A 17364-nucleotide genomic window follows, 5' to 3' on the forward strand; every position below is an offset into this window, starting at 1 on the left:
TTTACGGTAGCGGACTCCGGTCCGAATCCATGAAGGCTTTTGACATAATGAAATAAATACCAAACGCTAATTTCTAGTAAATCAAATTTATATCTAGCAGATCAAGGTCAGCTCTAGAGCCGTTAGGGTGCGGTCGTGCTTGCAGTGATGAGAGCAGAGAGCGCCCGCTGCGCACATGAAACTTTCAGTGGGTGAAAAACTAAAATTAGGAAAGTTGACGGGTCCTTAAAAATCTTAAATGTTACAAGAAAGTCTTAATTATGATTTCAGGAGGTCTTAAATGTGGGGACTGAAAGACAAGAATTGCGCTATTCATTGAATAAATATGAGTGCTGCACATTTCAAAGTCATCTGCTTCGCTGCTTTGTGGAGTCTGTGGCCGTTTCTCAAACGGAAGGCTGCATCCTCCGGAGGTCGCATTTGTAGGCTGCATAGGTCATCAAGCCTGGTTTATTTCAGTTAACTAAGCATTACATTTGCGAGTCAAAAGCATATTACAACAATTTACACTTAACTAAGAATAATGGTCAAATTTATAACCATTAATATATTAAAATAAGATCTTCTTTGTGACGTATGCAGCCTACAAATGCGACCTCCGGAGGATGCAGCCTTCCGTTTGAGAAACGGCCTGTCTCTTGGGCTTTGTGTGCTGCTGCCGTTCCCAAAGCGCCACCTGCTGGAAGAGAATGATTTCCCATTTTCAATCAGCCCGTACGTCTGCTGTTGTCAAAGGCCAATGTGAAAATCAATCCATGTTCAATCCAATCCAAGATAATAAAATGTAAACAAATAAGGCAGTAAAATATATTTATGTTATTTAATTAATATAATACTTGCTTGTTTTTGTGAAAACCTGTATCTGAACTGTAAATCATGCTTTTTACAGTCATTTAATTTTTAATTTATTTAAATTTTAGGTCTTTAAAAAAAAGGTCTTTAAAAGTCTTGAATTTAAGCTTAAATATCCTGCAGATACCCTGGCCTGGCAAAAACCATCAATTGTTTTTTTATATATAATTGTTCGGACCTCGGCTGGTGGGGAGGGTTCATTACTGGACCTCGAGCCGTTTTAGTTGAAGACCCCTGCCCTATTTCCTCTCATCCTATATGGGATTGGATCGCACCACCCTCTGGTCGGCCATCTGTTTCTTTAATATATCAGGTCTGTGAGAGCCAGAAATCTTGCTTGTTTGTAGGTGACCAAATACTTATTTTACAGTAGAATTTACCACTTAATTCTTTAAAAATCCTACAATGTGATTTTCTGGATTTTTTTTTCTCATTTTGTCTCTCATAGTTGAGGTATACCTATGATGAAAATTACAGGCCTCTCTCATCTTTTTAAGTGGGAGAACTTGCGCAATTGGTGGCTGACTAAATACCTTTTTGCCCCACTGTGTATATTATATATATATATATATATATACACACACACATACACATACATATATATGCTTACATACATACATACATACATACATACATATATATACACATATATATATATATATATATGTGTGTGTGTGTGTGTGTGTGTTGGGCAATATGCTCCATAGTCATATCATCCTATCGTCAGCCTGTGTGATTGCGATACACGTAGGGTTGGGTATCGTTTGGGTTTTTTTCGATACCGGTGCCAAATCGATACTTTTAAAACGGTACCGGTGCCTAAAGGGTGCCTGAACCCATACTTAAAAATAATAAAAAATAAATAAAAATTACCAATTAATAATTGAATTGGCCATTAGCACTAAACACATGATGTCTTTTTCATTCATACTGGATGCCAGAGGGCGCCCTCACACAAAAAATCCACATATCCAGTCACAGAAGTAGCAAACTCATGACGCTCCAGGAAATCCCCAATATGGACAAATGCATTGCTATGGATGTAACAGAGTAAACAAGATATAAACATTTTGAATGATAAAACAAATACAATAAACACTACGACAGTGTATAGTTTATCTGTGTTATTCAAGCCATCTCTGGTATTTTCATAATAATTAAGTATATTTATAATCCATTGCCAATCGATGTATTAGTAGCCTATGGAAAATATTTTCTGTGTCATTCTGTAACAAGAAGCTACATCAGATCACAAAAGGAAGCATTTAACGGGTATTGTGGACTAAAAAGGTTATAGTGTTCTCTTTTGTTGGACAACAGGTTTAAAAACGTGAATACAAGATCATTTTAGCTTTAAGCATTTTAATTTAAGAATGTTTAGCTCAGCTAGTTAATGGAGGGCTACCTGCTGCCGTTAGAGCAAGTGTGCAACTGCATTCACACGCTCCTCGAATGCTCTCATTTCCCAATTTGTGCTTTTAAGTCGGAATGTGAAAACAACACGCTCGCATTACTACAAAGATTTGTTGGACTTGTATTATTAGAGCTTTCCGACTTTAGTTCACGTGCATTTTCTCAGTCTGGAAATAATTTTTTCAGATGAGGTGCCGGTGATGCTTCTTACGTTCGTTTCTGAGAAACAAAGGACAAATATTTCTATCGATCACTCAGGCATGGCACCGAAATCTCCGCTCTGATTCGGTTCTAGTACATACCAGTTACATACAATTTAATAAAACATATTGGTACCGGTTTCGCACCAACCCTAGATACATGTCATCCTAATTTAATTTATTTAATTATTTACTTACTAAGTTTCATAGCTGAAGAGTGCAACAGCTCCAGCATACAGCTAAAAGCAGGCTAATGTTTTTGTAACATTATATGGTTTTAGTCAAGTAGCATATGGATGTCATGTCATAAAATATTTTTTTGACTGCATTTATACTGAACATGATCACAATTTAATAAAATTAAATAAAACATTGCAAGTTACTAATTATAATCCTTACATTTCCTCAGTTATTCAAACAGCAGCTACAGAAAAGCAAAGAACATTTAGATTATAAAAGAACATCACCACTGACTCCCATTATAATTACAATCTACACTGTATGGTGAATAAATCTCATATACTTATATTGCACATACATCTGCACTCTGTTGTTTATGATGAGAGAATTCAGTCAGAGCGCACATGAACTGAGCAACAAAATTCCGGTGTTTTGGTTATAACGTACGCATTTTTACAGTGTTGTAAATAGAAATATGATGGAACAAATAATCCCTAATACTATTACTTAGATAATAACACTAGCCTGATAATAATAATAATAATAATAATAATAATAATAATAACAACAACAATAACAACAACAACAACATCACCATGAACATCATCATTTTGATATCGTCAAAGGCATCAGCCACGGGTGATATCTCTGATTATCGTCGATACACAATACTATCATCTATCAGCACAACCCTAATACATATATACATATACACACACACACACACACACACAACAGTTCTTTCTGGTCCTCGAATCTGACTGGCTGATTAGAGTGTAATATTAGAGTGATAACAGAGCTCCTCCAACCATTTCACCGTTTGTATCATGTATCACTCCGCTTGCCGTATTTCCCAATTTCAGTCACAAACTTTCAAGCAGCACTATATATATACATACACACACACACATACATATACATAAATACATATATATATATGTAATGCTGCTTGAAAGTTTGTGAACCCTTTAGAATTTTCTATATTTCTGAATAAATATGACCCAAAACATAATCAGATTTTCACACAAGTCCTGAAAGTAGACAAAGAGAACCCAATCAAACAAATGAGACAAAAATATTTTCTTTGTCATTTATTTAGGGAACTATTGGAGAAAGGTTTAATGGATGGATGAAACCAAAATAGAACTTGTTGGTTTAAATGAGAAGCTATTATGTTCGGAGAAAAGAACACACTGCATTCCAGCTTAGGAATCTTATCCCATCTATGAAACATGGTATCACGTATCATGGCTTGGGCCTGTTTTGCTGCATCTTGGCCAGGATGGCCTGCCATTATTGATGGAACAATGAATTCTGAATTATACCAGCAAATTCTAAAGGAAAACGTCAGGACACCCGTTTAAGAACAGAGTCTCAAGAGGGACTCTTGCAGCAAGACAACAACCCCAAGCACACAAATCATTCTACCAAAGAATGGTTAAAGAAGAACAAAGTTAAAGTTTTGGAATGGCTGAGTCAAAGTCCAGACCTTAATCCAATTAAAATGTTGTGTAAGGACCTAAGCAAGCAGTTCATAGGAGGAAACCCACCAACATTACAGAGTTCTGCACTAAGGAATGGGCTAAAACTCCTACATGTTATTGTGCAGGACTGATCAGCATTTACAATAAACTTTACCTTCAGTTACTGCAGCAAAGGGGGTCACACCAGATACTGAAAGCAAAGATCCATACTTTTGCAACTCACAAATGGGTAAAATATGGCATCAAATCTATGCCATTAATAACCGAGCGCACCACTTATGCTGGTGCACGCGGTAAATCACTTCCGTGAGAGGAAAACAGATCTACACATGAGGAAATGGGAGCTCGCGAGCTAATTTCAAACACTCCCGTGCGCGTCACTTGTCCTCTGAGCGCAATACAAGCCCTCGCGCACGCGTGATCATCCCCCACATCCTCGCTCGATCTTCTCTCACCTGCTCACGCGAACACTTCTATTTTTGTCAGTCGTGGGGCGGGGCTTGCTGTTTTAATTGTTATCTCTAATGCCATTGGTTACTTCCCCTTTTCCGGACGTCAGCTGTGATTGGACGCCTGTGAAATGGCAATCCATAATCCACATGTGACCTGAGACATGGCTTCATCAACAGACTAGATGCATGTAAGTTGTCATTTATTTTTTTATTTTTTTTATAAATATAAGTAGGGTAAAGTGCAGAACCCTCTTACAATGAAAGAATATATTACCATCAACCCCTAAAATTTGACATAGTAATACAAAATATATTAAACAGTTTATACAGCAACTCTTGCTTATTTATATGAACAAATAATTTATACATCCAAAGGTCCTTTGAACCAATTTGGGATTTACAGTCATGTACATTTACAATTTACATTTACATTTATGCATTTACCAGACGCTTTAAAAGCGACTTACAGTGCATTCAGGTTATACATTATTATTATTTTTTTTATCAGTATGTGTGTTCCCTGGGAATTGAACCCATGACCTTTTGCGCTACTAACACAATGCTCTACCACTGAGCCACAGGAACACTTATTATTATTTACAATTATTTAATGGACACTTCTCACATTTTTGAGGTTGTATATAAATATGGTTGTGTAAGCATATAGTGGTGAACTACAACTAATTCAGCATATAGCAACAAGTTGACTATTAGTTTTATTTTATTTTCATTTTGCAAAGTTAATATAGCCCAAGCTTTATGTTGTATGAAAATTTCAAATATAACCTTTTTGGTAGATTTACCATGCTAATAACCGTGGAAACGTGTCATTAAAATCTATAAAAAAGGGTTTATGGTCCTGTTTTATCTTTGTAACATCACAAGATTGTAATCACTAGTAAACGGAAGAATTTATGTTAATTTATGTTAATAAACTTTTATTCTAATGATGTATTCTACTGACAATGCATGCAATTCATTTTCTTTAAAACAGCCATGTTATATTTATAAAAAAATTAAAAAATAAATGGCAACTTGCATCTGGTCTGTTGATGAAGCCATGTCTCAGGTCACATGTGAATTATGGATCGCCTTTTCACAGGCATCCAATCACAACTTCCGGAAAAGGGGAAGCATCCAATGGTGTTAGAGATAACAATTAAAACAGCAAGCCCCATCCCACGACTGACAAAAATAGAAGTGTTCGCGCGAGCAGGTGAGAGAAGATCGAGCGCGAGGATGTGGGGGATGATCATGCGCGCGCGAGTGTTTGAAATTAGCTCGCGGGCTCCCGTTTCCTCGCGTGTAGATCTGTTTTCCTCTCATGGAAGTGATTTACCACGCGTGCCAGCATAAGTGCTGCGCTCGGTTATTAATGGCATAGATTTGACGCCATAGTAAAACTGGATCATTATTCTATATAAATAAAATGACAAAGAAAATATTTTTTCTCTTACTTGTTTGATTCGGTTCTCTTTGTCTACTTTCAGGACTTATATGAAAATCAGATGATATTTTGGGTCATATTTATGCAGAAATATAGAAAATTCTAAAGGGTTCACAAACTTTCAAGCAGCACTGTATATATATATATATATACAGTGAGGAAAATAATTATTTGTTCCCCACTGATTTTGTAAGTTTGCCCACTTAAACAAAAGAAGGGTTTATCATTTTTATGCTAGGTTTATTTTAACTGATAGAGACAGAATATCAAACAAAAAAATCCAGAAAAAGCAGCATAAAAATGTAAAAAAAAAAAAAAAAAAGATTTACATTTTAGTAAGTCAAGTATTTGATCCCCTACCAACCAGCAGGAATTTTGGCTCCCACAGATTGGTTATGTGCACATGTGGAACATTAGTCCTGTCACTTTAAGAAGATACTCCTAATTTCAGCTCGCTGTGTGTATAAAAGACTCCTGTCCATAGAATCTGTATCTTCAATTCCAACCTCTCCACTACCATGGGCAAGACCAAAGAGCTGTCAAAGGACATCAGGGACAAGACTGTAGACCTGCACAAGGCTGGAATGGGCTACAAGACCATCAGCAAGAAGCGTGGTGAGAAGGAGACAACTGTTGGTGCGATTATTCGGAAATGGAAGAAATATAAAACTGTAACGGGCTGACGAGACGTGAGACGTGCGGATCCAAGTGCAAGCTTTTATTTACAGGCATGGTCATAATACAGGCAGGGTCGAGCAATGGTAAACAGGTATGGCAGGGACAAGACAAAGAGTAATCCTAGGGCAAGCGAAGGTCGACGATGGGCGAACAGTATCCAAAAGGGCAAGGCAGAGAGATAATCCAGGTACACAGGCTATAATCCAGGCAAGGGAATAAACAGTGTCCGAACAGTGAGACGGGTAAATACAGGGAACACAGACTAGAAAATAACAAACGTTCCGTAAAGTAGGTGACACTAGGGGAGTGAAAAACGCAGGACAATACAGGAACTGAATAGAAACACGGAATGGCACGGAAAGGGTTAATTCAGGAAACACGGGCTAGAAAACAAACACAGGAAAACAGGCAATGCAAGACTAGGATACTAACAAGGGCTCTGTAGAGTTGCTACGGCTAGGGGAGCGGTAAACGCATACAATACTCGGCAGTGAGGGAAACAAAGTCCAGGGTTTAAATAAGGTATGTGATCAGTGTGTGCGTAGGATCAGGTGTGCGTGTGATTAGTGCAATGAGTGCTTGGTGACAGCTGTGATCAGTAATGGATGATGGGAATTGGAGTCCATTGTGATGTGTGGTGTGAAAGTCCATGTGGTGAGCGAGTGACCTCTGGTGGAGGGTGAATGGAAGTTCATGGACAGAATTTGTGACAAAAAAACCATCAATCTGACTTGGTCTGGAGCTCCGTGCAAGATCTTGCCTCATGGGGTAAGGATGATCATGAGAAAGGTGAGGGATCAGCCCCGAACTACACGGGAGGAGCTTGTTAATGATCTCAAGGCAGTTGGGACCACAATCACCAAGCAAAACATTGGTAACACACTAGGTGGATTGAAATCCTGCAACGCCCGCAAAGTCCCTCTGCTCAAGAAGTCACATGTACAGGCCCATCTGAAGTTTGCCAATGAACATCTGAATAATTCAGAGAAGACTTGGGAGAATGTGCTGTGGTCAGATGAGACCAAAATTGAGCTCTTTGGCATCAACTCGACTCGTCGTGTTTGGAGGAAGAGAAATGATGACCATCACCCCAAGAACACCATCCCTACAGTCAAGCACAGAGGTGGAAACATTATGCTTTGGGGCTGTTTTTCTGCTAAGGGTACAGGACAACTTTACCACAAATGGACGGAGCCATATACTGTAAAATCTTGGATGAGAACCTCAGCCAGAACACTGAAGATGGATCATGGATGGGTCTTCCAGCATGACAGTGACCCAAAACATACCACCAAGGCAACAAAGGTGTGGCTCAAGAAGAAGCACATTAAGGTCATGGAGTGGCCTAGCCAGTCTCCAGACCTTAATCCTATAGAAAATCTGTGGAGGGAGCTGAAACTTCGAGTTTTCAAGAGACAGCTAAGAAACCTTAATGATTTAGAGAGGATCTGTAAAGAGGAGTGGGACAAAATCCCTCCTGAGATGTGTGCAAACCTGGTGACCAGCTACAAGAAACGTCTTACCTCTGTGCTTGCCAACAAGGGTTTCTGCACCAAGTACTAAGTCATGTTTTGCTTGGGTATCAAATACTTATTTGACTTACTAAAATGTAAATCTTTTTTTAACATTTGTATGCTGCTTTTTTCTGAATTTTTTGTTTGATATTCTACAGTTAAAATAAACCTACCATAAAAAATGATAAACTCTTCTTCTTTTTTTTTTTTTTAAGTAGGCAAACTTACAAAATCAGCAGGGGATCAAATAATTATTTTCCCCACTGTATGGGTAGTTGACAAATAGGTAGTAAAAATGTTTTTTTTTTTTTAAAGAAATGCATAGCCTATATTCATGTAGTGTGAAGTCTGATCTTTGAGAAAATATAAAGGGTCACTAACTTCGTCAATTCTTTCACTGCTTTTTTTTTTTTTTTACATTTTTACTGAACTGTACCATAAATTTGTCCAATGGTGTGACATAGCAAAAGGTAAGAAAAAAACCTCTTGATAATAAATACATAAATAGCATGAGAGAGATGTACCTTCATTGTTAGACACTTATTTTCATATAGTGCTATTTATTTAATATGAAATTATAATTAACATAATTTTTTCCCCCATGATTTGTTGGACAATTTCAAGACAAACTTTGAAAACAAGATAAACTTTGCTGTCATCCGTTCAAAACTGCTGAAAATTATACCATTTTAAGTTGAGTGATATTTGTATCTTCCCTATTGCAATACTCAACTGTTTTATTAAGATGTTTTGAGATAAAAACAAATCTGTGGTTCTTTTATGTGTGTCACACCATGGATATTACGTCACACCATAGGACATCACATCACACTAAAGGACAGAAATGGTAATTATTAAAAGATTTCTATTTACTTTTTTACATTTCAAAGGAGAAAGAAAGTTTAATTTTGATACAAACAATATCAACATGTTTTTTAAACAAAACAAAAAACAATATTATCAACAAAATTCAGTCTCTTAGTCAATCAGTATGTTACTGAAACTCTTCTAGCCCCCCGCTGCATGTGCGGCACAGCTATATATGATTGATATTCAAACTATATTCATGAAGTTGTGAATGATTTTTTTTTTTTTTTTAACTATATGGCTACTCTTTTTAAGGCATCATTTTGATTCTATTTACTTTCTGCATTGTTCTCTTAGGATCTCCTCCTTTCTGCATGGATCCCTGTTCATTTTCTCTATATATTTCCGTGTCCTCTCTTTTCCACTAATTTATCTCCCTCAATTCTTTCTGTCTCAAAAACAAAGTATCACATTTTATACTTATTTTCATGACACTTTATAACAGTACGTTTTCTGTAAAACATCAGAAAATAATTTAATTAATGTAATTATTGCATTTAAGAACACTGAAAATTATAAAAAGAATAAAAAGTAGTTCAATCTTATTTAATTATTTAAAATGCTTTTTAAAAAGACCTTGTCCTCTGGTGTGACAGTACAGGCGTCACACCGGAGGACATTATCTGTCACACCATAGGACGTTTCAGCCTTTTTCTGTCAATTAATGACCTTGCTAATCCAAGCTAACCTGTCATTAGCGGTAAGCAAGACACATTTGCATAATTTACCATGATTATGCAGTTTAACATACAGTTTTTAATTAAAAAATATAATCTAGGGGTGTCACACCAAAGGACAACAGAACGTAACACTTTTGTAGTGGTTCCAAAAAAGTTAAATACTTGAACATTTCTGAGACAAAACTTGACCATGTACACATGTCATGGGCTTCACAGGGGGCTTCAGTAACACAACCCTGAATGGAGTCCTTCAACTAATTAAAGTTTTCTCTGGAATTGGTCGATTTAATATTAGGATATGGTGTCACACCAGAGGACATGGTTTTCAGAGACAGAATGTATCAAGTTCCTACGCTTTCAGAAATATAGGGTAAACGTACCTATTAAGCTCACCAAAATCTATATTGAGACATTTTTAGTGCACAAGATATTGGTTTCAGTACAAAAAGATATGTTATGTTAAAATAAAATATTAATCTCTCACACAAAAGCATTTCAATTAAGATATACATCATTAAATACAAAAAGTCTGGCTGTGCTTAATGGGTACATTTTTGTTCCCTTTAAGCACACCCCTGTTCCCATTAAGCTCACATCAAAACAAAACAAAAATTCTTGTTTACTTTAAGGAAAATTTTTTAAGAATAATTATAAATATATATATTTTTTGAAGGTACAAATTCAATCACAAAACAGCAGAAGACTAAAATCAAGCAACAACACATTCAAGTCGATCAGTTATATATTCATAGGGAAGCGTCATCTAAGCACATATCAACATCTATACTAGTCCACATTCAGCTAAGTAACACATTCAAAAATCTAATAAAACAAACCAATAAAACATTTAAATCATGGGGATGAACACAGAAACTAGTCTCATTATGCTAGCCTCTTTTTAAATGGTTAACTTATCTATATTCTCTTAAGGCTGGAATACACTACACAATTTTAGCAGCTATTTTCCACAGATTTACAGTCTGGAGAAGTTGATGCTAGTTGCCAAAGGTCAGAGCCAGTCTGCAGATTTGAGTTGGCAGAATTCATAGAAAATCGATTAACTTAACTTAAAGTGACAACCATCAGTTAATATTTAAAGTCTGTTTATGAAGTATTTACATAGATGTTCAATGTGGAAGAGCTTAAAGAGAGCTCACTGAGGTTAATTGGAGCAGCAACAATTTTTAATAAATTTCATGTAATATTTATTAAAATGACAGAATTTTGCTAAATAAATAGTCTAGATCATGAATTACGTTCATACATATTTTAATATGAAAACTATTAACAATATCTATGAAATTATACTTTTTCTTATTGATGTCACACTGAAGCTGTGTAATTTTCATAGTAGTGTACCCTTTAAGCTCACCTTACAATAATATGACATCTTTAAAAATTACAGCACTGTAAAACGACAGACCAGCAATAAACTGTCCATTTATAATATTATGGATGTAAAAGTACAAGCCAGTAATGCCTGTGAAGTAATATATTAGCGTAGCACACAATCTTATACAGCTAGTCAGCTAACTGTGTTCTGTAGCATCTGCGCTATGTTGCTAAAACTATCTTTTGGATCTAATGTAATCATTTCCCACATCCAAGTTCCAGGTTATAATATGATAAAGTCTAAACATCAATCTCTTAATTTTACAATAAGTAGTGAAACTTACCCAAAATAACAACTTAAACATCTAAAAACCACACATTTAAGGGGCTACTTTTTTGGTGAAAGTTTTTAGACAGCTTTCAATATCTCAGCGTGCAATGGTCTGATTGATTTGAAATTACAGGAGGTATATAGTAACAAACACATCAATTGGTTAAGACATCAAGTAGGATAATAAATTATTTTTTGTTTTTATAATCTGATCTCAAAAATGAAAATGTGCTTAATGGGTACGTGAGCTTAATAGGTACGTTTACCCTATAGATGAAAAAAATGATTGCCATTTACTAAAACAGACACTTTTACAATTATCCCGGAGTTATTTGTTAGCATTTTCATGCTTTTCTTTTTCGTTTATAAAAGTTGTAATTTATTGAACCATGCTTGGGACAGTCACACCATAGGACAATTTTGAAATTTAGCTCAAAATTTAAAAAATAAAAATAAAAAAATCGAATAACACTACAGCTTTTATAACAACAGGTCCATGTAGGACAAAAAAATGTTTAACCATTTACTGCATTTTAAATTACAACAATATTAATTATATTAATTTTTATCTTGTGGGACAGTGAAAATGCCATGTCATGTCAACAACCCACACACACACACACACTTATTTCATATTTCTTCTGACTTGACCACCCCGCCCCACATACCCAAATAGGTACCTATCTAAGAACATCCTATAAAGCTATTGTTTTCACAGATTTTTGCATTCCATACAACTTCTCCTTTATCAAACTTATGACTCATTCAATATTAAACAGGCTTCACGCCTACATGCTAAACTTGTGATTTCTTCATAGCTGGAAGAAAACATAATTCCAAACTTCTAGTTTACTGCACACATATCAAGCAAAGATCACAGCTTCTGGTAAGAACAAAAAAAATGTTACCTTGAAACTCCTCCAAGCAATACCTTGGAGAATTAAACAGCCTAAGGCTGCATCAATCTTTGTTCATATCCGAGGTCAGTGTCGGCCCCGCTGCGGCCCACCAGAGGCTTATTAGCATTAATCATACCTTCAGAAACCACACTCTACTCAAAGTTAGACAAAAGCCCCAGTTTTATATGTATCCATGCAATTGTCTCTTCACAGTGACAAGAGGAAAATGTTTGGCTAGAGCATATTTACGCAAACCATGAGACGACATATTATTTGAAGGCCGAACAGGATACGAGTTTAATCTGTGTGGCACACTCATAGGTTAAAGAGAAAAACCCTGTGCTATTTGCACTGTGCATTTTTCAATTTACAATAATCCTCTGCATTTTGCACCTACTTTCACCAGGGAATATGTGTGCCATCCACCGCGGCTGCTGTGTCAGATGGTAGTATGTGGTCTGTGGCGTGTGATCCAGTTCAGGAAAAGTGGCACGACAGCTGCAGTGTCATCAGCCAAATCCAGATGCTTTAAGTGATTAGCAGTTTAAGCTGCAGTGAAGAGCAACCTGCCTTAGGGTTCACATCTGACCCACTTTTTGAAGGCAGGAGAGAATGAATTCCACAGTGAGCAAGCATATGTGGCCTGCCTTCAGTTCTCCCAGGATTCAATGACATTTAAGTATACTGTGATACTGAGTTTATGAATGCGACTTATCCATAGCTTACATTGAAATTGGCAAGTCCAGCACAATTTAAAATAAGCCATCCAATAGTGCTCTATCTATATATTTGAAAATATCTCAGATTACTGGAACATTGTGAGTGCGCAATGTCCGCTGATCAATGTTTTATGGTACGTTTTATCTTTCATTGACTTTCACAAGCAGTCATCTCATTTCTAATGTTCCAACTGAGACCACACTGATCTGGAATGCTGCTAGCCATCCATCAGTCAGTCTCTCTAAATTTCTAGTGTATTTGATGGCTCGTTGTTTGAAAGAAAAAAGCTGTCAGATCACTGTGTTAATTGTTACAGTAAGTGCTTCTGTTGTCTTATCATAATAAAGTCCCAATCGTTTTATTTTTCCTTCTACATTATTGCTTGAGATCCATTTATGATTTTCTCCAAGGCAACAACACTCGTTTTAAAAATTAAAAAGTAGTGCTGCACAATTGAAATCGAACCGAAATTGCATTTTGGCTTAATGCAATTATTGAATTGCAAAGGCTGCGATTTTTAATTAAATAAATATTTGCACAGCGTCAGTACTAAATGCTGCTCAATTTCTGCAAGTGCTGTTTGAGTCGCTTTTAACGTGCATCTGAAAAAGCAACACGCACCAAACATCCTCCCAAACTTAATGAGAAGCATTTATTAACCTGTTATACAACAAAAGAGAAAATGTATTAACATGTTTTTTTTTACCCCACAGCATCAGTCAAGTGTTTGAAATAACTTAATTTTCTGACCTGGTGTCGCTTCTTATTACAGAATGAGAACGGGAATATATTCTATACTGTAATAAAGGCTATGTCAATTACCACTGGATTATAAATGTACTTTTTTGAAATATATTATATATTAATATATATTAAAAATATTCTATGAAATATATTATAATATTTTTTCTTGAAAATCAGTTCAAGTGTTTCTATTTCCTTTTTGTTCAATCACAGCAATAGACAGATACCTTTGTTCATATTAGGGATTTCCTGGAATGTCTTGAGCTCTATTACATCTTTGGAGTTTCTGCGCGAGGTCACCCTCTGGTGTCCAGTATGAATTAAACAGACATTATATGTGTTTAACACTCAGTAATACGCACTCAGTCCTATTTTTGGGCATAAACAAGAAAAATAATACTTCTCTCTGAAGAAATTTTAAGTAAACATATGATAATCCACGTTTCTCTCCAGTGTATAGAATTGTACAGGAGACGTTTTTCCCCCTGTAGGTGCATAAAAGACACATATTTCATATTAAAGACATGGATATTTTACATACCTCCTGATAGAAAGATAGAAAGATTTTGCATGTAAACAAGTAACCCTGTAGTTGTTTGTAAAACAATAGTTTTCTGTAAAAGAAAAATATTATTGTTCTTTTCATTAATTTTTTATGTAATTTTTTTTTTTTTTGTTATTTTGTTTTAAAAATGTACATTTGAAATTGCAAATCACAATTTTAACCAGAAAAATCAATTCTAACTAAATTATAAAAAATTACAATATGTTCATTTATTAACTATGGCTCCTTTCATTGGTGCTTAGTTAAGTTTTGGAGCAATAATAATTAGTTTCTTTTGAGACACTCCATGGAGACGATACATGAACAAGACACTTAACAACAGGCGCAAACAGATAATATATGTGCCAAATTGATTAATGTTACTGTTAATTTTTATTTCAATTTATGAAAATATGTGACGATTCAAGTCGGTTGAGATGTTAAACGAATCATGATTCAATTATACGAATATACCGATGACGGTAACTGACTGTCTTTAGGAAAATGTTACTTCACCTGCATGTGACATCATTAACGTGGTTCATCATTAATGTGGTTCAAATAACAGACGTGTGACTATGTTTCAGGAAACAGTGCCAGCTCAGAAAATAGTTTGTTTATTTTTCTATTGATGGATCTTGATATGGTGGTTAAGCAATGAGTTCTGTCGGTGCATGGGAAACGCACAGCTGCGTGGCTAAGTGTTATGAATATCTAAAAATGTTTGAATTTTTCTTTTAAATTTACTTTCTACCCCTCTCAAACGCTTAATAACCACACATTTAAGCCAGCTAACATAAATGGGACAAAAGCTGCATTCCAAGCCCAAAATTCTCTGATAAAAGGAGAAAAGCACATCAAAGGACCTTCTCTCACTTCTCTTTTTTAGTCTCTCACAACCCCACGCAAGGCTGAACTAATGTATCTTCAAAAGGCAAAGCCTCAACTATTGGGTACATGGGCACAGCAATATCAAAAATATCAAAAGAGTTTCAGGTGGGCATAAGGGCACCCTCTCAAATGCACTCCCTCATCTGAGAATTTAGGAAAATTTTAAGTTCTTCCTTATATAAGTAGTCACTCTCTGTGTCTTCTATGCAGATTCAGGGCATGCAGTGCTGTGAGTGGCAGAGATCTGTGGGAAGCTTGTGTAACATCCATAAACCAGCACCATTTGAGCCTTTGAACACAACTTAAAAACATCACATATATTTCTCGTACTGCACATCTAAAGTACCAGATAGGAACTGATGAGGAAAATAAGTAGCCACAAATCGTGATGCAGCAAATTACTTGCAAACATACAATACACGATTTCAAACACACATTTTCCTTTGTGCAATCATGAAAAATGTGACATAGATCCGTGGTCTAATACCATACTACTCAGATTTACAGCTTGCTGAGACAGAAAACACATTTATCTTGAAGACTCGGAAGCAAACCACACTTGATGGCAGTTCCCTGAAGTGCAAGCACAGCATCATCAGTCATGTGAACGGCAGCAGGCAATATCTAAGTTCATCTGACTCTATGAAGGTCAAATTCCTTCAAAGTGCAAAACACTGATGTTGAGCCAGCAGTCATGCAGGGATCATGACATCAATTCTCATTTTAGTTTCATCCATTTTTAATTGTTGAAAAGTCTTATTTTTAAGGGAAAAGGAAATAAATGCATTTAAAACAGCTTAAAGTTCTTCAAAACGCTGAGCTGACACATGTTAAGACCCACTTTGTTATGAAATAAATGGCATTTGCGTACTTAAACCTAAACACATACATGTACATATATATACACACAAGCTGTTTACAGGTTAATGCAAATGTGACTACTGATTTTAAAAATAGTGCAACACATGTATACAAACACATAATTGTATGTACGTAACCAAACCTTGAGGATAAAGCATCAAATTATAATAACTCCATTATGGTAGGGAAGTGTATTTTACCACATAGTAGGAAAGCCTTTAAAAGTAATCTTAATATAAAACTTTGAGTGAGGTTTGACTGGGGTTCACAGGGACCTTATATCGAGGCTATTTAAAACAACGGTGTGTTTATTGAGTGCACTGGACTAATACAAGCAGAACACAGTGTTCAGACAGTTAGACGTTTAAATAGGACAAAATAATGCCTTGAAACATTCTATTTTTCTTCACACTTAACGTCCTCCTCATGCAGTTCATGCTTTTGTCGTGAAATGTGTTTTGCCCATTGCCCACATACTAAAATACATGTTTAAGAGAGTGAGATTTGACCGGTGAGAACAAGATAAACTCCTAATATTAAGGATGATTTAGTTTTCTCATTGGCACGTGTCTGTAGATGAGATGCTTCACGCGCCGTTGGCCAATAATAAATGAAAGAAGCACGCGAGCTTACCTGTGAATGTCCCTGGTACATATTCAGTCCAAGTGCTGAAAACACCGGCGTGTGTGTTGGTACACCACTACTGTAAATTGTCAATGAGGAAGAGAAAGAGGAGCGGAGCTATCCCTGAGTCTCGGGTACTGAGATGTTTTCATGCTCCAGCTGCGTCCACGTGAGGATTCCTCTTACAGGACCTTTCACGAGACCGTGCATCCGAGTTTCTGACGTTCATGTTACGCCGTGAGCTTCGAGGTAGTGGGTTCACTGCGTGATACGGCTAAAGCAGTATGGTATTCCTCTTTTTTCCTCGGGTTATTCCACTCCTTAGTGGAAATGTTCGAGTCCCAGCCCACTTGAGCAGGGAAACGCCTCATTGAGCAGTATGCCACCTCCCATGAATAACATCAACACTCAAGATGTGCTGCTGCTGCTGCTGCTGGTGCCGGAGGGCGTCAGTGCACTACTCTACACTTGTATTAATTTACTTTATACTGCTGAGTAATAAGAAGTGCTATGTTAATCTAGGTACAATATATAATTTAATTTATTACAAGATTAATAATGCCATGTCTTACGTTGACAACCTCCACACTCTTTAGCTTGGTCACACTGGATGTATTCCTTCCTGGACATTGCAAACATGGAGCTATTAGG

At 36.2% G+C, this 17364-nt stretch overlaps 1 protein-coding gene across 7 annotated transcripts in view; it reads right to left on the bottom strand.

The window, feature by feature from the left end:
• The window catches only part of pex5lb (peroxisomal biogenesis factor 5-like b), a 64923-nt gene extending 47851 nt beyond the window's left edge, over positions 1-17072 (bottom strand). For 2 of the 7 annotated variants that reach the window (XM_058754296.1, XM_058754276.1), the window contains exon 1: positions 16723-17065. In XM_058754296.1, coding sequence (XP_058610279.1) covers positions 16723-16743 — 21 coding nt within the window. In that variant the 5' untranslated portion in view covers positions 16744-17065. Of the gene's footprint in view, positions 1-16722 lie in introns of all 7 variants that reach the window. The other 5 variants (XM_058754325.1, XM_058754309.1, XM_058754286.1 and 2 more) reach the window with 4 other exon arrangements.
• Between the last annotated feature and the right edge of the window lie 292 nt (positions 17073-17364).

This window comes from Onychostoma macrolepis, chromosome 02, assembly GCF_012432095.1.
Source record: "Onychostoma macrolepis isolate SWU-2019 chromosome 02, ASM1243209v1, whole genome shotgun sequence".
NCBI classification, from domain to species: domain Eukaryota; kingdom Metazoa; phylum Chordata; class Actinopteri; order Cypriniformes; family Cyprinidae; genus Onychostoma; species Onychostoma macrolepis.